This window comes from Ovis canadensis, chromosome 11 (genome assembly GCF_042477335.2).
Source record: "Ovis canadensis isolate MfBH-ARS-UI-01 breed Bighorn chromosome 11, ARS-UI_OviCan_v2, whole genome shotgun sequence".
Classification (NCBI taxonomy): domain Eukaryota; kingdom Metazoa; phylum Chordata; class Mammalia; order Artiodactyla; family Bovidae; genus Ovis; species Ovis canadensis.
In genome coordinates, this window is record NC_091255.1 from 26,954,426 (window position 1) to 26,976,998 (window position 22,573).

Here is a 22,573-nt window from a genome sequence, read left to right on the forward strand (position 1 = left end):
CGGCCTGGGAACCCGAGCCGCGGGGGGCGGGGTCCAGGTAACCCCGCCCCCTAAGGTAGGGGCAGGTGGCGGGGGCAACGCCGGTTATTGGCCGCGCGGCCTCGAGGCGGGCCCGGGCCACGCCCCCTTCCCCGGGCCCCAGCGGGCGCCTCCGGAGGTGGAGCTCGCCGGGCCCTCCCGAGCCCGCGCCGCCAGGTTACTGCCGCCGGCATTTGGGCGGCCGGGGCCCTGGGATTCCGGAGTTTGTAAATTCACGCGCCTCTCAGGCGGGCGCTGTGGCCGTCGCTACCCACTCCAAGCTACTCTCAGTTTGCTGTCACTGCTTCCTGGTTCACGTTTGCGGACGCGAACGGAGACCTGCCGACAAGCCCCCACACCCGGCGTCAAAGCCCACTGCCGCCACCACCACCAGCCTGAGTCTAGTGACTCCTGAATTGATTCTCATCTTGAATCCTACCCACAACTTTCCCGACCTTTTGGTGTAAAGTCATAGCTGTCTTTTTAACCAGTATGAGAATACAAAGAACCAAGCAAGCAGCAACAAGAACTGGAAAAAAAAAAAATCAAGAAGGAAAGGACCCTTTCTGTTGGAGCTTAGTAAATATGAGTCAAAAATGTGCTCCCTCATAACTAACTATTATGCTGCAGATTAAAAGACGGCAAACTGTAAACCAGCAAATTTTGCGAGTGTGGCTTCCCTGTGACGACGTTGCACTGTGTAACCAGGGGAGGGTGCAGAGCAGACTTACCCTTCTAATTGTTCGAGTCAAGCCCATGTGAAGCTATCTTGGCCATTCCTGAGTTCTCACTGACAAACAAGGTGGCGCTTTGGTATGGGTAGTGCCCTTTGGTCCAACATCAATACACACACACACAGCTTTTCAGCCCGCTTATCTTTGGCTCTTTGCTCTCAGCTTCCTCTCCCCATTATCTCCCTTGTAAACAAACTTCCAGTTGCCGTTCTGTTTACCAGGGCCTGTCTCTTGAGGCAAAGCATTCCACTGGGGCCCCCAGACCTGCTGGGGACTCTCCAAAATGGACAGCATTAGCCAGAGGGCGGGGCGCCTTCTGGCCAGGGTTGCATGTGGGAGGAGGCTGGGGCACTGTAGGTGGAAACTCTATCACAACTGGCCCTCTCCTCCCTGCTTATGTGCTGCAGTTCTGAGATCTACATGTGAAGGCCACAGACTGTTGGTTTCATGTCCACCCCTACAGTCCTAACACTGAGGAGCACTGTGGTGTACCAGAAAGAGCAGTGGCTTTGGAATCAGACAGACCTCGGTTTGAATCCTTTTGGCCAGTTGCAAGTCTTAGGTCAAGTTCTATGATATCTCAGACTCAGTGTGTTCATCTGTAAAATGGGACTGGCACTGTCTACTTCCTGGGTTGTTTTGCACCCTGACCCAGTGGGTACACTTGATTTTAGGCATTCATCAAAGGTGTGCTGCCTGAATGAGTCATGCACCCTGGGCCTGCTCTGCCTTTTCAGCTCCACCCTGAGACCTCAGCTTAGCTCCCTCAGGTGAGGTTTTAGGAAGGCACTGAATCCTGGGGTTCTGTCTCAGTTTCTCCTCTTTCCTTCCAAGCCTCTTGTTGCCCCTTAAGGACCATGAGGATCCAGAAGGCAGGTCACATGAGAGGGTCACCAAGGACAGGGGAAGAGAAGCAGAAACCTAAGGTGATCTTGACTTTCTCCCAGTCAAGTTTAGTGGAGAGTCAGACTGGCAAGCCTCTCCTTGCCCTCACCAGGGGGAACCTGATGGACATGGTCCAGAGCTCCGTGGAGGGGGTGATGCTACTGATCCCTCTTTATTTTTCCTGAACCTGGTGTGGTAGGGAGCATCTCCAGGTATTTGTCCTGAGAAGTAGAACAACAGAGAGGAGTATCACAATATGCTAGCACTAGACAAGCTGAGTTAAAGCCTGCCAGTTCTACAGCGTACCATGGGCAAGTCAGGTAATAATTCAGAGCCTCAGTTTCCACCTCTGTAAAGTGGGAACAAGACCTTGCCTCTTCCAGTTGTGAGGTTTAAATGAAATGATAGGAACTTCCCTGGTGGTCCAGTGGTTAAGACCCTGCTTTCAATGCAGGGGGCCAGGCTTCCATCCCTGGTCAGGGAACTATTAATAGATTTCACATGCTGCCACTAAGAGTTCACAGGCCACAGCTAAAGACTGCGCATGCCGCAACAAAGATCGAAGATCCTGAGTGTCGCAACTAAGACCTGGTGCAGCCAAATAAATTAATTAAATTAATAAATACTATAAAATAAAACACTCATCCCCCATGTTACGGATGAGAAGACAGAGGCTCAGAGAAGGCTGGGAATTTGTCCAAAGTCACAGAGTGAGATATCAGATGAGTAGAGACGGGGCTCTTGACTGCCAGTGCCAGACCCTCTCTTTCCTAGGGATCAGGTCAGACAGGCCCAAGGTGGGGAGTGGCAGGGAGGTGATGCCCTCACAGTGCTTCCCTCCTGTGAGTCTCCTAAGGGGTCTGACTTGTCTCTTCAGGGGAAATAACATTCCCATTAAAAACAGAAGCCCTCTCTCAGGGAATGTACCCAGGAATAATCTTCAGACTGCAAGTCACTCTAATGGATTCTTATGTCATGAAACTGATTCTGCCACTGTTGATAGGAGCATACCCCATGACGCTGAATGCCAGAGCCACAGAGAAGCAGATGGAATGTTGACAAGCCAGAGTTAATGGTCTTCCAGAAGCTGATGGGGGCGGGAAGCACATGATCACCTGGGTGATCCAGGTGAGGGAAGAGACTGGTGAGCGCTCTCTGTACCATAGCTATCTACCCCTGTTAACTTTCCTTCTGCTGCACTGTGCAGGAGTTAGCTCAGCATCAGAGGGTGTGAAGAGGCAACATTTTGTTCATGTCTGGGGCCATGCGGGAGGCCAGGCTAAGCAGGTAGGGCATCATCATGGTCCAGTGGTTAAGAATCCACCTTCCAGGGGCTTCCCTGGTGGCTCAGTGGTAAAGGATCCACCTGCCAATGCAGGAGACACCGGTTGGATCCCTGATCCAGGAAGATCCCACGTGCCATGGAGCAACTAAGCCCAAGCGCCATGACCACTTCGCCTGTGTTCTAGAGCCCAGGAGCTGAAACTATTGAGCCCAAGAACCACAACTACTGAAGTCTGTGCTCCTAGAGCCTATGCTCCACAACAAGAGAAGCCACCGCAATGAGAGGCCCTCAAATTAGAAGGTAGCCCCAACCCACTGCAACTAGGGAAAAGCCCACACAGGCAGGCAGACCCAGCACAGCCAAAAATAAATTAACAAACAAACATAAAAAACCCAAACTAAAAACAAATGAGCTTGATTATGTTTTTTTAAAAGAAAAGAATCCACCTTCCAATGCAAGGGGTGAGGGTTCAATCCCTGGCCAGGAAACTGAGATCCTACAAACCCATAAATATTATTAAAAAAACAAAAACAGGAAAAGAGCTCTCTGAACATTACCTGGTGTTAACATTAGTCAAACAACTGATGCCAACCAACATGAGCCAAATGAACAGAGAACAACATGAATCATACCAGAGTTGGGCAGGGGGCAAGCATCAGGTCCAGTGGTTCTCAAGCTGGGGTCCTTGAAACCCTCAGGGTTCTAGGGAGACCTTGCAAAAGCGGGGTGAGGGTGTGCTCTGCATAAGCAATAGGAATCACTCCACTTCTGTCTGCTTTCCATGAAGGCTTCCACATGAAGCTGCACATGGACAAGGTGTGCCATGGCTTAGAAGGTGTTTCAAACCACTAGTCTAGTGAAACCACTCATTTCCAAACAAGGAGACGAGCCCAGAGGTGAGAAATGGCTTCTCCTCTCACAGTTCACAGCAGAGCCGGGATTAGCGCCGGGCTCTCCAAGACGAATATCAGTCATCAACCAGGACTGTCAAACTGGTCAAACCTCGTCACACAGTAGACTCTATTTCTGTCCAAACACCATATCACCAGCTACTGCTCTCTGTGTGGAAAAAGCCCTGCACGCTGCTGGCTCAGAATTCACCCCAAGCACTTCTCTTGATTCCAAAGTCAGAAAGCATCACCCCAAGTATTAAACAAGTCTCAGCTTTCTGGGACTTCCCTGGCCATCCAGTGGCTAAGCCTCTGTTCTTCCATTGCAGGAGGCACAGGTTCCATCCTGGGTTGGGGAAACTAAGATCCCACATGCTGCAGGGTGTGGCCAAACACACACACACAAAACCAAGTCTCAGCTTTCCACCCCAGGGGACAAATTCAACCTTTGGTAACCTCAGCAGTGGCTTCAGAAAGAGATACAGGTACTAAGGAAGTAGGCGGGATCATGGGATTACAGAGGCCTCTTAACCCTGAGGGAAAGACCTTCCCACTCCCCCACTGCGTCAGCGAGGGCCTGTCCAAGGGTCTGTGCTGCACAGGGAAGAAGAGGCACCCCGGACCACCCCTTGCTCTGGGAGCTGCGGTTCGGACAGCACATCACTTCCTACCCTACCTAGCCCAGGAGCAGGTCTTGGACCAGGTGTGTGCCCCAGAAACATGAGCCCCCTTCCACTGGCAAATACCTCGGTGCCGGTGGCTGTCCTTTGGCTCAGAGGCTTTAGCAGTCTGCCCCAGGGCCTGCAGTCCTGCGTGATACCTGGCTGACATGTATGCAGTTGGGCTGGGACCAGGTCCTACAGACTCTGGACATGGGCCAAGTATTAGAAGACTAGGCTCTATTTTTGTCAACCTGTGCTCACGTAAACAACGGGCTTTCTTACTCATGCAAACCCAATAAGCAGGGAAAATGGTCAGAGAACCAGTCTTCCTCCTGATTCACCCAGTCATCTAAGAGGAGGTGGTGGCAGGTGAGGAGGAAACGGAACACGGTTTTTGACTTGGACTGGGAGAGGGCAAGGAGGGAAACCTTCCCTGTCCTTTACTCTCTGTAGAGTCAGGTGACTGCAAACCCCTGAGAGCATAAACAACTCTCTTCTGTTTCAAATGCCTCCCCTGACCCTCCTTACCTCCCCCTACACCTGGCAGCCCACGTCTCTGATTTTTAGGAGTGGATAGTAAAGCCGCAGTTTCAATATTGCGCTGTGCACTGGACTCACTTGGGAGCTTAAAAAAGTCAATGCCCAAGACTTCCCTGGTGCCGCAGTGGATAAGAATCTGCCTGCCAATGCAGGAGACACAGGTTGGATTCCTGGTCCAGGAAGATTCCACATGCCTCCACATGCCTTGTGAGCTCCTGATCCTGTGCTCAAAGGCCTGCCTGCTGCAGTTTCTAAGCCTGCTGCAATGACTAAGTGTGCTGCCATCAGTACACCAACAGCCTGTGCTTGGCAACAAGAGAAGCCACTACAGTGAGAAGTCTGTGCACTCCAGGGAGAGTAGCCCCACTCGCTGCAACTAGAGAAAGCCCACACATAGCAACAAAGACCCAGTGCAGCCCCCAACATGTTTAATTAAAAAAAATAAAGTCAATGCTGTTATATCAGATAGCAACCGAATCCCAGCGGCTTGGATGGGAGCCAGGCGTCAGCTGGTTTTGAAGCTGCCCCAGGTGACTGCAATGTAACGTTTGGGAACTACTCTGCCAAAGGCTTGTGACTACAGTGTGAGTCGGAGCGATCACAGGTGCAGGCGTGGTTCGGTCATTCCGTCATTCACTCACACATCTGCTATGAGCCAGACCCTTTTCCTCGTGCTGGAGACACAGCTGTGATCAACAGCCTCAGTTCCTGTGGCCCCTGCTTTCAGGTGGGGAGAGTCAGACCAAAGTCAATGAACGGATGATGTCTGTGACATGTACCATGAAGGAAACCAAAGCAGGACAGAGGCTTTGGGGGCAGGGGACTATTTTCACCCTGGGTTTAGACACTGCCTTTTGCTTCAGGGAAGAGCAGCTGGGCCCCCGCCCACTGTCCTGGACTTTATCCTGCCGTCAGGGTCAGAAAACAGCTTTCCCTGGACATTCCACAAGGTCCTGCCTTTGGCCCCTCACAGGGCTCCTTGCTTAAGACTTTCCCGTAAGCTATTTCTTCAGGTGGGGCCTGGCATCTCTTCTGAAGTTCCTGAGATGGAATTTGAAAGGAGAGAAACAAGGAAATGAGAAAGGCCTTTTCCAAGATCCAGTTGCCCTGTTCCTAGATTGTGTCAGCTCTGAGCTCTGAAGAAACACCCTCTGCCCTAGTGAGTGCCTCGGCCAGGGGCTCTGAAACCAGAGAGAGACCACTTCCCCTGCAGCTTATTATTAACAGCAGCTAGTAGTCATGTACAGATGTGAGAGTTGGACGATAAAGAAGGCTGAGTGCTGAAGAATCGATGTTTTTGAACTGCCGTGCTGGAGAAGACTCTTGAGAGTCCCTTGGACTGCAAGGAGATCAAACTAGTCAATCTTAAAGGAAATGAACCCTGAATATTCATTGGAAGGACTGAAGGCCCAATACTTTGGCCACCTGATGCCAAGAACTGACTCCTTGGAAAAGACCCTGATGCTGGGGAGGATTGAGGGCAGGAGGAGAAGGGGATGACAGGGCACGAGATGGCTGGATGGCATCACCGACTCAATGGACATGAGTTTGAGTAAACTCCAGGAGTTGGCAATGGACAGGAGGCCTGGCATGCTGCAGTCCATGGGGTCACAGAGTCGGTCACGACTGCGCGACTGAACAGCAATAACTGTTGGAGACCCACTGTATGCCAGTCATTTCTTCTCATTTATTTTACTCCAGTCATCTTTGTGATAGATGTACTGCACCTAGATTACAGATGAGGAAACTGAGGCTCGAAAGGGTTAGTGCTTAGCCAGGGTGGCAGAACCAAGATGCACACTCAGATCTGTGGGCCCCTGTCCAGGACCCCCAGCTGCCTCTCTTACTGCAAAACCAGTTTATTGGCAGCAACTGAATGGTCTGAAATCAGCAGAAACTAGTTAACAAGGATGATAAAGACTGCGAGCAAGTCAGGTCTCCTGCCCTTCTCCATCATCCTTGGGGCAGCGTCCACTGTCCAACTCAACATTACTTCCATCAGTTGCAGCTCTTACCTGGCCTCTGTGATGTGTCCCCATGCACCCTGCGATACGTCCTAGAAAGTGTCTTGCCCTTGGAGGTGAGATATCATCCTCCCTGCCTGGCTGGCCACATGAGAGTGGAGAGCTAGCCGCCCTTCTGGTGGGAACTTGGCTGCTGCCTCCTGCCCCAGAGACAAGCCCAAGGAGCTGAGCCCTGATTTTCCCCTGGTTGCTGCTGGATGAGAGGAGGACGGGGCCGGGGCTCTAGGGAGAGAGGGAGGGAAGAAATATTTGTTGCTTTCAAAAATGTATTTTGCAGAGCCCCCATCGCACTGTGAAAGCATAAAAAGGGCTTTATGGTTCAATCAGCAGGCAAAACTCTTGGCTCCTCCTTGGAGATGTCACAGAGCATGTCAGAGGAGAGAGCCTGGGGGTTTCTTAAGGCTGTCCACCTTTGGACAGAACCCCTTCTCAATGAACTAGCAACAAAAGAACTCGGTGTTGTAAGGAACACACTTGGGAAAACAATGCATCAGGCTCCTGGCACGCTCAAACTCAGACACACACACACACACACTAACATGATGTTAGTGTCTTCATTTTAAAGATAAGAATAGCAAACACCTACAAAGTACTTACTATGCGCCAGGCTCTGTTCTAAGAGCTTCACGTAATATGCGCTCATCTAACTTTCACAACAATCTGGTGAGGCAGGTATCATCCCCATTCTACAGATGGGGAAACTGAGGCTTAATGAGGCGACTCAAAGACATAAAGCCTATAGATGGAGAGCCAGAATTCAAACCCAGGGAGCTGACCCCAGAGACTGTCCACCAAAACAAAAGGAGGCTCAGATTTGTAACATCACTTCCTCGAAGCAGTCACAGTGGAACCAAGATCATTTATTCATCCAGTCACTAGTTACTCAAACATTCACTGAGCAGAAACCACAGGCCAGCCACCTGGAAATATAAGAAGGGGACACAGAGTCCAGGGCTCACTGGTGTCAGAGCTGGACACCCAGGGCTGAGCGCTAAGGCAGGGGGATTCCCTGCCAGGCATTAGCACGTGTGCACACTCATGTGAGCTGTGTGTGTAAATCCCCAGAGAGGCCTTCCACTTGAGATGCTGGGGTCCAAACACTGCCTGGACTGCTGTGTCCTTGAGCTGCAGTTTCTGTATACGATGAGGTCCCATTCTGGCTCTTTTCACTCCAAGCTCTCAGCCCCACAGCTTAGCATCCGAGCTGCCTTCTCTTCTGGGTCACCCATCCCAACCCTCCCCAGAGTCGTTCTGGAGGCAACCTGCCCAGAACAGCTGCTCTCCAACAAGGTGGGGCCCCAGGCCCTCTGAAGCCCTCTCACATGGGCACGACCCCCTCCTCCCAGCCCTGAGTCCTCCTTGAACCCCTGCTCTCAGCAGCAATTCAGACATGCCCCCGTGATGCTCTAGGCTGGAGGCCATTCATCTCAGGAATTCAGCCGCTGCTGAGAGGAACATGACTTTGAGACAAGCCTGGGGGTGGATGAACGGCACCTTTTACATCTTTTTTTTCAGGGCAGAAGGACATATCTTCAAGGGCTTGTAATTCCACTTGGAGAACACAGTTCCCCCACAATTGTCTCCTCCGTTATCTGGAGATGAGAAAACACCCCAAACCCACAACAAACAAGCCGGCCGGTAAATGACAAAAGTAGGACTGCGGGTGCTGCAGGATGAGAGGCCGGGAGCAGGGCTGGGAGGCGGTGGGCGGCGGGCAGGGAGGTTTGGCGGGGTGGGGCAAGGCCAGGGCGCACTTGGACCCACCCAGGCAGGCTGGGCCCGGCTGTCCCTGAATAAACAGGCTCATCTGGAGCTGAGCCGGCCTGCCTCTCAGACACACACACCTCGTTTGTGGCTTCTCTTCCAGGGCCGGGCTCGGCAACGGGAAACCAAAGGCCTTGGCCCGAGGACACTGAGCCAGTGTTCCTCCCACTTAGGGGAAAACCGCAGCCCGAAGGGGCTGCTGTGTCCAGGTACAGATGTGGGAGGGGCCCGGCCCAGAGGAGGCCCTCGCAAGGGAGGGAGAGAGGGATGCCCCCTGCGCCCGGAAAAAGAAACCTTTCTTCTAGGCCCAGCCCCCTGCCGTCTCACTCAACCACCGGACCACATTCATGGCTGGCCAGCCAGGTTCGAACCCCAGCTCTGCTTCAAACAGACAGCTGGTGTTCAAGTTGATTCCTGCCAGCCTCTGATCATATTTTCATTAACCAATCAATCCCTGACCTGGTTTTCCATGTATTTAAAGACACATTATTTGATGGATGGTGTTGATTCATTAACATTGAACTCACAGCCCTGTGTGCGTGTGGGGTAAATTTACTTCAGTCATGTCCGACTTTGCGACCCATGGACTGTAGCCCGCCAGGCTCCTCTGTCCATGAAGATTCTCCAGACAAGAATCCCAGAGTGAGTTGCTGTGCCCTCCTCCAGGGGATCTTCCCAACCCAGGGATTGAACCCTCGTCTCTTATGTCTCCTGCTTTGGCAGGCGAGTTTTTTCCACTAGTGCCACCTATAATTCATGCTTGAACAAAGCTTATGCACCACGCGTTTTCTCCATGAGACATATCACAGCCTTCCCACACTCTGGAACATGAGAAGCACTTCAGTCCTACATGTTGGGGTCATTTTTAAACAGCAAAAGCTGCACCCCCGCCCTCTGCAAAAAGAAAAAAAAAAAAAGAACAAAAACGCAACAACAAGGCATGAAAAAAACAACGGATACTTGTTTGCAGAATGAGATGAAACTGAAGACCTCAGTTGGGCAACTCAAATTGTCATCTGAGCATGTCTGCCAATGAGCATGAAAATGCTGCGGGTGTTGATTTGGGGATTACAAATACATTTTAGCAAGTAAGCAAATCTGTAACTACGGAGTCTGTAAGATATGAGGACGGACTGTGTCTGTGCTATAGGGTGACTGAGGGACGGGGAGGGAGGTGGGTGTTAAGTGAAATAACTCGCGAAGAACTCTTAGAGGTGTGGGCCAGCGGCACGGTGGCTAATGCATCTGATCACTAAGGGTACTTATACTTAGCACAGTGATAGCGCCACACCTATCTGTAGGTCACTACCTCTATTACGTGCTGAATAAGTAATCGATACCTTTGTTGCTCCCTCTGCTTGGAATGTCATTCCTTGCACTTTCTCCAGCTCAGGAAGCCTAGAGGCCAGGGTTTCAAGTTTGGGGCTGGGTTTGAATCGCACCTTCGCTGCTGGCCAGCTGGGAGCCCTCAGGCCAAGTCGGGCCTCCTCCTCGCCATGCAGCACTGCTTCCCCTTGCTCACCAGAAGAGACCCTACTCCTGATCCCTGCACGGGTCCGCACACCCACCTGTGCAGGCCCCTCTCGCCCTCGGTCTGCTGCAATGCCTGGTTCACAGAGGGACCCTTCCCCTCAGATCCCGGACCCCCTCTCTTGAAGGTTCTTTGTCCCTACAACCACCTCCAACCTCAGACACTCCTTGTATCATCAGTGTCCCCTTCAAAATGTCTTTATCTGCATATGAGATTATGCCCTGGCTTTGAAAATCCCTCCCAAAGCTCCGCAGGGCAGAAACAAATAAGTCAGAGCCACATGGGTCCCCACCTCACCATAGCACTTGACCCCATGGGACCTATCTCCTTCACCTTCTCAGTCTGGCTTCTAGTATGCCTGCCTTCCTGGTTTCCTCCCCAGGACTGACTTCTCCTTTTCCTGGGCCTCCTAAAGGTTTATGTCCAGCTTGGACCTCTCCTCTGAGGTCCCGACTGTCCGTGGATGAAGTTTACTGAGGGGCCAGTTAGGGGTCAACCCAGAGAGGGCACGAGGGAAGCAGGATGGAGCAGAGGGACAGGTGACTAGTAAGGCAGTTGTAGCAAGGCCTCACCTGACCCCTCAGGTGCTCTGGAGCTGGGATGGCCCTTCAGTGTTGTCTCCAGAAGAGGCCAGGGAAGGGACTTCCCTGGTGATCCAGTGGCTAAGACTCCATGCTCCCAGCGGAGGGGGCCCAGGTTCAATCCTTGGTCAGGGAACCAGATCCCACATGCTGCAACTAAAGATTCTGCAAACTGCAACCAAGATGCAAGAAGGAAGATCTTGCGTACCTCAACCAAGACCCGGCACAGCCAAATAAGTCAACAAAACTTCAACAACAACAACAACAACAACATGTTGAGTACCTAACAGAGTGGAGGGCTCACTGTAGGTGCTTAAGGAGTGCCAGTCCCCATCCTACCCCACTCCAGGCCACCTGCTTCCTTCCAGCGAGTCGTGAGAGCTATGTTTCATCCATTCCCCCCTTCTGCTACGCCTGTCAGTCGAGGGAGAAGCTTATTCCCCTACTGTGGTTTTCTGAACCCAATACTTGGGCTCCTCTTTCCCTCCTTGTTTTTTGAACTCTGAGCTTTGTCTTAGCGGTTTGAGTGCATCTTGTGCACCTCCAGGTAACAAGTAACAGAGCATCAACGGCCCCTGTGGGAATAGATGCACCGAGTGGGTAGACCAGAAAGCCAGGACAGGGCTGGCTATGGGAACTGGGTCTGCGGAGTTGTACTGAAGATGCAGGTACATGAGAACGTCAGGAAGGCTTCCCAAGTCTGGGAGACTGACTGCTCTTGGAGTCTGATATCCCGGGGAGGTCACAGCTGCTTTGGTAGTAGCGGTAGTATGACCTCTGAGAAGGTCATGAGGTCACATGAGCCTACAAGGACATCTGTGCATCTGCGCCAACCATGTGGTGTAGCTGAAAGAGCTGGGATGGTAGAGGTTTGAATCCCAGCTCTACCACTGAGTACATATATATCAGCTAAGGAAGACCTCGCCCACTTGAGCTCCATTCTCTCATCTCAGAGTTGTCAAGGAGACCGAACAAGATAACCTTTGTTTAGCTTCTAGCTGGGCCTTGGTCACTGTGCCAGTCTGCCTTCCAGATGGACGTGCATAAATCAGAGTAATAAGAATTCTTTCCTTCTTTTCATGTCTCAAGAGAGAACTTTCTTTACATTCCAAGTCAAATGATTTCATTTTTCTCTCCTCTAAAGATCACCCTTGTGGCTCAGCTGGTAAAGAATCCGCCTGCAGTGTGGGAGACCTGGGCTCGATCCCTGGGTTGGGGAGATCTCCTGGAGAAGGGAAAGGCTAACCTCTCCAGTACTCTGGCCTGGAACTGTATAGTCCATGAGGTCATAAAGAGTCGGACACGACTCTGCGACTTCCACTCACTCAGAGATCACCCGACACGCCTTCAGCGTCTCACATCGTCACCATCCCATTCGGAACTGCCTATCTGTGTGATTAACTGGGGCTTCCCAGGCGGCACTCGTGGGTAAAGAACCTGCCTGCCAATGTAGGAGACATAAGAGACACAAGTTCCATCCCTGGGTCAGGAAGATCCCCTGGAGGAGGGCATGGCAACCCATTCCAGTATTCTTGTCTGGAGAATCCCATGGACAGAGGAGGGTGGCGGGCTACACAGTCCATGGGGCTGCAAAGAGTTGAACACGACTGAAGAGACTTGAGCACACACTCATGCACGCGATTAGCTGATGTCTTGGTTACCTCTCCCAGACTGAAAGTGTTTTGACCCCAGACCTCAACACTGCACCCAGCCCCTCGTGAGCACTATTAGGTAGGCTAACGGCATATCTTCAGCACTAAGTGTGGGGCTGCAGGCATTAACACTGCACACACCTAATGCTCATGACAACCCTGAGAGCCAGTAAGATCAAAAATGAACACTTACGAGGGCCTCAATCTGTGCCAGGCACTGTTCCAGGAGCTCTACCCATATTAGCTCACTTGATCCTTCACAGTCCTGCCAGGTAGATGTGTACATGAGAAACGAGTAAAGCTTAAATGTCTAAGATCCTCATGTGCTCGGGAGGGGCCTGCCAGTGTGCTCAGGCGGTCACGTGCTCTGTAAAATTTGTACAAGGAAGCTACAATGAGATCCTTAAGGATGACTCCATACATTCTAAGAGCTTGTGGTCTCACGAAATCTGGATGCTCCAGAGCAGAGGCGCTACTTTTCCCATTTCACAGATGAGAAAACTGAGGCTCAAAACCATTACATAACCTGCCCAAGGACATTCAGGGCCAAGATCTGGAGGCAGGCCTGCCTCCCACGCCCTTCTACTCTTCTGCAGACCTCTCGAGTCTAAGACACAAAGCCCTGGACAGTACTGACACGTGTCTGCCCAAGGCACCTTGGCATCTATGGGATCTGAGCAGAGGGAGGAAGGGAAGGAGTAAGGAAAGGAGGGAAGAAGCTCTGATCAGAAGGGTCCCAAGTCCAGAGCCCTGGGCCCCTGCATTTGGCAGCAGAATCCTGGTTAATCCTACCGTCTCCTTCACACACCCCCTTGTGACCCAAATCCACTGGTTGCCTTTCCAACTTCTGGAAGCACTGAGCGCGCACTGCCATGAACCAGCCCAGTTCACCCCAAATAAACCTGCTCTCCGGCCCCTTCCCCTTCCTGGGCCCCTCCACCCGCGCGCCAGGGCCAGCCCGTCTCGAATGCCAGGCTGAGGCAAACAAGAGCTGGCACACTCTGCCCTCGAGGGCAGCCCTCTCCTGGCTGCTTTGCAAAGGGCCGTTTCAGCCGCCCGAGCACTTGGTTACCTTCATTAGAATGGTCCCTGAGAGCTGGCCGGGCCCTGACCGCTCAGGGCAGATTCTGTCCCAGCGGGGATGAAAGAAGAGCAAAGGAGCTGTAATGCAGCCACCGAGAGGGAAAGGGGTGGGTGGCGGAAAGAACGGGCGAGGCGCCTGCCAGGCCCTCCGCAGGCTTGAATGGCCCCTCTCTGTCCCTGAGGCCTCAGGACAACCAGAGAGGTACTTCGAGGCCATTTCTGAAGGTGGGCACCAGCCAGATGCTAGACCAAGCTTCCCAATTCCAGCAGCACCACTCAGATGAGAATGGAGTCAGAGGAAGACTAAGGGGTGGTGGGCAGTGGGATAGAGGGGCGCTGTGAGGTCCTTTCCAAACGCCAGCAGGCTCAAAGCAGAGATTCGGTTTAAGGACATCTGGACTTTACTTTCCGATTGGCTGCACTATGTGGCATGTGGGATCTTAGTTCCCCGATCAGGGATCGAACCCACGCCCCCTGCGTTGGACGCGTGGTGCCTTAACCACTGGACCACCAGGGAAGTTCTCAACTCCACTTTCTTTCCCAGACGAGAAAGTGGCACCAGGACCAGAAGAGCTGATGCTAGAAAGCGTGCTCTTGGACCAAAGTGCAGAGGTTTGAAGTGCAGTTTCTATCAGAAATTGAAAGTAAGCTTTCAATTGAGTATAAGTGCGGTGTTGCCGTAACAAAAATTGAGGTTTCGATATTGAAGGGGGCAGCAGCCTCTGTCCCAATGAAGGAATTTTGGGGCAAAAGTGGCTCCATCCGGGACTAAAGGAACTGATAACCAAGCCTAACGCGAGGTGTGCAATGAGGGTTGGAGGGGTGGGGATGGGGGTGTTTTTCCTGGCCAATCGGTGACCCGCCACCAGAGCTGCAGGTGGCTGGCAGGGCTGGGGAGGCTGTGGACGCCCAGGCAGCCACTGTGTAGGACAAGGACTGAGACCCCAACCAACTCTGCTGCATAATAGCTCTGTGACCTTAGGTCAGTCTCTTAACCTCTCTCAGCATAATCTACCCAGCCTGCAAAAGGGGCACAAACAGTGACATTTCTATGGACTTTACTGTGTGCCAGATACCAGCCTAAGCACTTTATTTGTACTAACTCACTGAATCCTCACAACACCTCAGGAGGGAAGCTTCACTTCCTCAACCCACAGGTGAGGAAACAGAGGCACCAGCAGGTGAAGAAACGTGTTGAGGAAGCTAGGGGCTTCCCTGCTGGTCTAGTGGGTAAGACTAGTGGGTCAGGGAGCTAAGATTCCCATATGTCTGTCTGTCACAAAACCAGAATATTAACCACAGAAGCAACACCATAACAAATTCAATAAAGACCTAACAAAATAAATGAATAAAAGGACCCACAACTAGAAGTGGCAGAAGTGGGATTTGATCCCAGGCTGCCTGGGTCCAAGGTGCATGACAGGACCCTGCCTCTGTCCCCTTCCCCTGGGACCCACTCTTGGCTGCTGAGCCACACAGGTGGTGCCTTCTGTGATTTTGGGTTGGCATGTTGATGCCTGAGAGGAGCGAGGAGGCCCAGAGCTCAGGTCTAGGGCTTTGGGACCAAGGGGGAGAGTCCACACCAGTGATTCCAAACTTTGATCAGACGAGCTTGCTAAGGAAGCAGATCCCTAGGTCCACCCCAGATCCTGAGTCAGGCACTGGGGCCCAAGACTACATTTCCCACCAAAACACTGGCTAGGGGGTGAGGTCTCTGGAGCACGACCCTAATTCCTCCCTGGCTGCAGCCATATAGGAGGCAGGGGAATGACCTCCCGACCCAGAGCCAGGAGAACTAGGATCCAGCCCAGCCCCACTCCCAGCTGGGGAAGTCCAGGGTCGCAGATGGTCTGTCTCCCCATCTCTAAGACGAAGAGTCGTACGAGACAGCCTCCGGGGGGCCTGCCCTCTGAGATGCTGTGACTCTGAGCCTGTGCGGCCCTGGCTGAGAAGATCTAAACCCGCCCACCCCACCCGGCTCCTCTGCTCTTGGTAACGAGGCTGCAGAGCTAACGTTTCCTTTTGATTCTGGGCTCCCAGAGGGAGGAATAAAAATAACCATGACAGTGACAGCTGCTCAGTCGTGAGTGGGCCCATGCAGTGGGAAGCGTGGCACAAACCGTGGCCAGCTTCTGCTTGATGAGCCCCGGAAAGCTGGGGAGACCCCCATGCAGGGAGCACAGGTCTCCCCGAAGCCACCAAACACACACGTGGGGGAAGGCAATTGAGCCCGTGTGTCTGGCAGAGGAGAAGAATGGTATGTGCCTTTGGCTCCAGGCCCAAAAGGTATGTGCCTTCAGCCCTGGGCCCCAGAGGTTCAGGGTGTGCTGCTGGGGACCGAGACTGGTGTTCCCGAAACCCCCGGGGCCACGCCAAGTGATGCTGAGCCCTCAGCCACCCCAGCTCTCTCTGGTGCCCACACTGCCAGGCCCGGCCTGCGGCTCTGTCCCCTTCATCCCACTCAACCCCAACACTCCCTGAAGCCAGGAAGTACTGTTGTGCCCAGTTTATAGATGAGGAAACCGAGGGCCGCGCCGCCGCCGGGTGAGCGTGAGGCAGCACAGCTGACGGGTGGCAGAGCTGGGCTCAGACCCTGCCCGCCTGGAGTCCACTGCTCTCCAAGAAGCTGAGCGGCCTCCCAGTGTGTGTTCATCACACAAGAGGACGAGGTCCCAGTGCGTTAACCCAGCGGGCCCCAACCTCTTTGGCACCAGCGACTGGTTTCATGGAGGACGATTTTTCCACGGGCGGGGGCAGGGAAGGAGGGATGGTTTCAGGATGATTCAAGCGGAGTACATTTATTATGCTCTTTGCTTCTATTATTATCACATCAGCTCCACCTCAGACCATCAGGCATTACTAGATCCCGCAGGCTGGGGACCCCTAGGTTAATCCATCTAGCTTTGGTGGATTTAACTTTCTTGGCTTCAGGGTTGGTTGGCTGGAGTCCTGAGCCAATAGCCAGCAAAGCAAGAGCAGAGCAGAGGCGGGCTTATTGATCAGTACCTAGCTGCGGTCTTGTTTAGAGGACTGAGGGGTGGAGGGAGCACCTCTGAATGCCAGGGAAGGGAGTGTGGGGTCCAGCTTTGCAGCCAGTCAGCTCTGGGACCCTCGGATGGTGCCTTGCTCCCCCACTGAGGTGGGCCCAAGGCCTTCACTGCCTCCCTGCACAGTTCCAAGGCGATATCCCAGACCCTGTCTGCTATGCATCCATCCATGCACCGGCCAGGGCCACCCGAACGTATGCCCTTCCTCTCACCAAGTCCTACTTACACAAGCAATAACACAGCTTAGGGGTCCCTCAATAAGACTGAGAACCGTGATTTCCCAAACTTCTCTGCACATTAAAATCACCTGAAGAGCATTACAAACTCTTCACATCCAGGACTTCCCTGGTGGTGCAGTGGATAAGAATCCATCTGCCAATGCAGGGGACACGGGTTCAATCCCTGGTCCAGGAAGACCCCCACATCCCACATGCTACGGAGCAACTAAGCCTGTGTGCCACAACTACCGCGTCCGCCTGCTGCAACTGCTGAGCCCACGTGCTGCGATTAATGAAGCCCGCGCACCTACAGCCTGTGCTCCGCAACAAGAGAAACCACCGCAAAGAGACGCCTGCGCACTGCGACGAAGAGTAGCCGCTTCTTGTCACAGCTAAAGGAAGCCTGTGCAAAGCAACAAAGACCCAATGTAGCCAAAAATAAATAAATACAGAAATAAGTTAAATTAAAACGAAAAAATAACTCTCTGCATCAGGCCAAACGTCAAGCCAGTGAAATCCAGACCTGGGCGTGGGACCCAGGCATCAGCACAGCTTAAATTACCCAGTTGATTCCACGCTCAATCGCAGGGATCCGCAGGGGCACATCTCAGACTTTGGGGGAGCACATGAATGAGCCACCTGGAGTCTTGCTAAAATGCAGATTCTGTCCCAGCCGGTCTGGGTTCAGCCTCAGAGTCTGCAGAGTCCTCAGAGACAGGCACCTGTGTACCCTCCTGGGACCACATTCTGAACAGGAAGGACCTGGAGTCTGGGCGACAGTGGTCCCCACAGCGTGCTCCTCAGGGGAGGACAGAGTTCCCCAGACAAGTCTCGTCACCGTCTTTGACGGTCCCGAGGGAAAGCACCATGCCAAACTGAGGAGTACGACACCCATTTCTTTTTCTGGCTGCATGTGGGGTCTCCGTTCCCCGACCAGGAATAGAACCTGCATCCCCTGCATCTGAAGCAGAGTCTTAACCACAGGGTCACCAGTGACGCACCCCATCAATTTCCGACTGGCTGTTTGGCTCTTGGCGTTGCCAGGCTTCCTAGTGGTGGTTCTTATCTGTATGTCTTAGGGGTCGGCTGAGGGGTCTTTGGGGAGGATGGAGGTGCAGATGGCGTTTGGCCTGAGTCAAGGCTTGTGTGTGGGGAGGGGGCTTTCTGCACAGCTGCTTCTCTGTGGCAAATGGCCTTAAGGTACTTATCAGGCAGGTGGGGATGGGGAGCTGGAGGCGGGGAGCGGGAGGCGGGGGATGGTGGGGCTGTGAGGTGGTCGAGAGGGCCGCCGGGGATAACCCTGGCTGCAGTGGGTGGAGGTCTGTGGGCAGTGAGCGTCTGTGGGGGCGTATGGGTAGGGGACCATGGGTGCAGGGCTCTTGGGTGGGGGGCTGTGGATGGTGAGGGCTTACCACGCCACCCAGCCAGGTTTACAGCAGAGTTGTTCTCTACTAGTCATGTGTGATCGCTCCTGTGAAGTGATACTAAAAAAAAATACAATTTTGTTTCCATGAAAAAACAGTCCTGGAGAGAAAGCCACCTGCTAGTCATGGAAAGCGAGAAAAAAATAAAGCGGTCCAAGAGCTTCCTGGTTCTTTGCCAGACAATAGAAGTGAAGTCGTAATATTTATAGCTACCCGTGTTTCCAGGGCTCCACTCGCTGTCAGGCTCCACAACATCTTAACCAACGCCTCGGGCTCGACTCCATCTCCCTGAATCTTCACAAGTCTGAGGAAGAAGGCTGTGCCCATTTCACAGACAAGGAAACTGAGGTTCTGAGACATGACAGGATGTACCCAAAGTCTCACTAGGAATGGGACGAGCTGGGATTCAGACCCAGGGCTTTCTGACCCCAAAGTCCAGGCTCTCAAGGCAAAGCTGTGTGCCTCCTCCCACAGACAGCAGACACTGCTCACTTACCACAGGCCGGGTCCTGAATTAGGCATTTTAAATGTTGTGTTTTTTCTTTTTAAGCAATGACAACAACACAGGCTTGGTGAGCCAGGACACCAATATGAGTGTCCAACACGCTTACTTCTGCACTAGACCCAAAGACTACTTTTTCAATAGACTTGCCTCACCCCACACCCCACATCGGTATTAGCACACTGATCCGGCCCAGCCCCACCTGAGCCTGTGCTTGGAGGCAGCCGGGCCACCCATCTTGCCCACAATTTCCTCCCTCCATCAGGGGCACCTGAGAGGCCTGGGAGAGACTGGAAAGATGGAAAGAGCACTGTGGCCATCACCAACTTCTGGTCCACTCTGGGTCCTTCCGTCCCAAGCCCCGCCCTGTACCTGGCACCATGCAGGCTCTGGGAACCCCCAGAAGGTGCAGTGAAGGGCCAACCCCTCCTCTGCCTAGAACAACAGAGGAGCCTGGCTGGAACAGAAGGACCCCACCATCAGATAGAAGTGTGAGGGCCATGGGGGAGGGGGAGGCTGCTTCTGGTCGGTGAGGGTGGGGAGAGAGGGCTGGGAAAGGTTCTGGGGTGGCAGCTGAGCAGTCCCCTAAATGCTTAGGGCTGCTGACAGAGCAGAAGGGAATCCAAGGGGAGAGAAGAGCAGAGGCAAAGCCTGGGAGTCAGGAGGGCAGGCAGTGTTCGAGAAATACAGGGTAAGTCAATCTAACACAAGCAGGGAGGCTGCAGAAAGGTTTTGATCAAAATGGCCAAACATTCACCAGGACCTAGGAGGTGCCAGACACTAGAACAGAGATGAGCGTCAGATAGCCTTTGGCTTCCCGAAGCTCAGAATCTAGTGATGAAGAAAACTACAACCCAAGCATCTTATCCTCATTTCACAAATGGAGATGCTGGCCCCAGAGTGGTTAAGAGATTTGCCCAAGATGATACAGCGCATCCATCTCAGAAGCAGACCTCCTCTCCCAGGGCCCTGCACAACTGGAGGGCACCTGTAGACTCTGGCAGCTGGCTGAGGGGAGAAGAGGCTTGAAGAAGGATAGGACTGAAGAGGTGACACAGGGGACGGGGGGCAGGAGTCACCAGAGCAGGCCAGCTGCAGCCAGAAAGTCAACACACAGGCTGTTGCAACAGTCAGACAACCATGATGAGGCCCAGGACCAGGAAGACCACATTCAGCTGCACAGGCTGTGCACCGCACAACTCCCGGAGGCACCATTCAGCCCCCTTCAAAGTTGTGCAGCACAGTGACCCTCCCAGTAGACAGAGGGTCCAGACTCACCATGATGGCGTACGCTGCCACCAGCCTTGTGGTCCCCGAGTAAACAGTTGCTGACCAAACCCCATGCTGTTATCACAAAGCCACATTCTGCTTCCTCTGGGGAAGCAGTGGCAGCCACACCCCAAACACGTTTCACACCACACTCTGGGCTACCCACAGGGCCAGTCCATTCCGCATTTCTGTAACAAAGATGCTGATGCACGAAGGGTTCCCAGAGCAAAGAAGACTGGCATCGGCCTCCACCTCCGGCCCTAGAGGTGCAAGGAGCATCCTGAAGGCTCCCTGCAGCCGAGAAGGCAGCTCCTTTTTTTCTTGATGTGTTTCCCAGACTCCCACACAGAGGAACTCTTTTCTTTCTTTTTTTTTTTTTTGCGGGGGGGCGGGTGCCAGCCGCCCTGGGTCTTTATTGCAACACACAGGCTTCTCTCGTTGTGGCTCTTGGGCTCCAGAGGGCACAGGCTCGGTAGTTGTAGCATGTGGGCTTCGTTGCCCTGTGGTATATGGGATCTTGGTTCTCTCACCAAGAATCAAACCCACGTCCCCTGCATTGGAAGGCGGATTCTTAACCACTGGATCACCAGGGGAGTTCTGAGGAGCCCCTTTCTGAGAAGCACCTTTTAACAATCTCAGCACAACCTCGCACGGGGGGGTTTGGCATGACCTGCCGCCTTCACCAACCAAAAGGCTCTATGTGCGAGTGGGGCTAGTGGTAAAGAACCCGGCTGCCAACGCAGGGGACGCAGACCCTGGGTCGGGAGATCCCCTGGAGGAGGGCATGGCAACGCACTCCAGCATTCTTACTTGGAAAACTCATGGACAGAGGAGCCTGGCGGGCTACAGTCCATGGGTTGCAAAAGAGTCAGACTTGACTGCACACAAACACTACCAATACTTCTGATGTGCAGGTCAGAGGTCACTTCAGAGCGCCAAACATAGTAGAATGGCCAGGGGAATTCTTCTGCCTCCTCTCCCCAGCCCAGGCCTAACCCCCATCCCCCAAACTTAGTTCCTTTCTTTTTTTTTGAGTAAAAGATTGTTCTTCAGCAATGGAGATATTTCAGACGAGTTACCTTTGGTCCTAAGAAAACCTCTCTGGTCCTTTCTCCCAGACCGGGGTCAGGGAAGTGAGGAGAGGCCTGGGAAACTTGAGAAGCCTCAGGAAAAGTGGATACAGAGCTAGCTATCTGCAGTACTGGGGGCCAGACAGATGCAGATTCAAGTCCTGGCTCTGCACACTGCAGTCCTGAGACCGTGGCCAAGCTACTGTATGTCCTCTGTGCCTCAGCTTCCTCACCTGTAAAATGGATGTAACAGTACCTCCTTGGCAGGGCTGGTCTGAGTAGACAGGAGGGGGTAGTGATGAGAGATTAGATAAGAAAAAAGCCTTTGCAGGTTTGACATTCCATCCCTCCTGCCCCAGCCCTGCCCTTGTGTCTGGTTCCTGGCGAGATCTGGGGCCAACTCAAAGTGATAGGAGAGATCACAGGGCCAGAGAGAGATGGGCTGGAGAGAGACCAGACAGAGAAGAAGCAGGGGAGAGAGAAAAGACAGGGCACCCCGGCACAGACAGGACAAGTTGAGACGAGGGGTCCTGGCAGCGGTGGGGGGAGGGGGGGCGTGCAGTCGCCTGGGGAAGGTCAGGCCTGCCAGCAGGCAGAAGGGGGCCCTGCCCGGCCCAGCCCCCACTCCCAGGGCTGCAGCCTTGCTGCTCCCTCGGGGTCTGTCTCCTTCCCCCACCTCCCCACCCTCTCCTCCACCGTGCCCCCAGGAGAGGGGGTGGGTGGGAATCAGCAGTGCTTGCCTGGAGTCAGGCACCCCTCAGGAAAGGGGGCACGGGTCATAGCCCGGGGCTGGGGTCCCTCAGGGAGGGGGTGGGTGCAGCCTGCTTGTTCCAGCACCTTCCAGAGAGGTGAGCTCCCAACTCCAGGAAGGCCCTCATTCAGCCAGTCAGTGAACACTCACCGAGGGACTCGCTCAGGCCCAGGACTGGGCAGGGCAGAGCAATCAGGGAGGCTGGACCTCGGCCCCAGGAGTCTAGATGGAGGGAGACAGGAACCAATGGGGCCCACCCTGCAAATTGCCATTCTCGAACTGCTGGTCCCAACGACCAACAGAACAAAATGCTTGTCAACCAAACTCTGATGAAGCATCCCTTCTTCATCAAAGGGGAGCTGTGAACTGCCACCCTTGCTGAGTCAGCAGGCAGCCCCTTCTCAACAGCTCTCCAAGCAGAGGTTGGCCTCAGATCCACCCCCGAGGGCCAAGCTGCCCTGTGGCCCCCCACCCCCCAGTGGTTTGTCCTTTGTTCATTCCTCCTGTAAAGAAATCTCCTCTTGCCTAACCCTTGCCTGAGACGCTTGCAGAGCTTCCTCAACACTGAGTTTCTTTTCGCCCTCCCTTGAAATAATCCTTTCAATTAGTCTCTTCTTACTGAATCCAAACTCATTTTTGGGGG

General features: G+C 53.4%; 1 protein-coding gene across 5 annotated transcripts in view; it reads right to left on the reverse strand.

Annotated features, from left to right (window-relative positions):
* The window catches only part of RAB11FIP4 (RAB11 family interacting protein 4), a 104,775-nt gene that overhangs the window by 38,533 nt on the left and 43,669 nt on the right, over window positions 1-22,573 (reverse strand). The window contains exon 1 of one of the 5 annotated variants that reach the window (XM_069602897.1): window positions 20,119-20,452. The exons of 2 other annotated variants lie outside the window; for them this stretch is intronic. In XM_069602897.1, coding sequence (XP_069458998.1) covers window positions 20,119-20,121 — 3 coding nt within the window. In that variant the 5' untranslated portion in view covers window positions 20,122-20,452. Of the gene's footprint in view, window positions 1-749; window positions 858-20,118; window positions 20,453-22,573 lie in introns of those variants that run through there. 2 more of the 5 variants (XM_069602895.1, XM_069602896.1) reach the window with 2 other exon arrangements.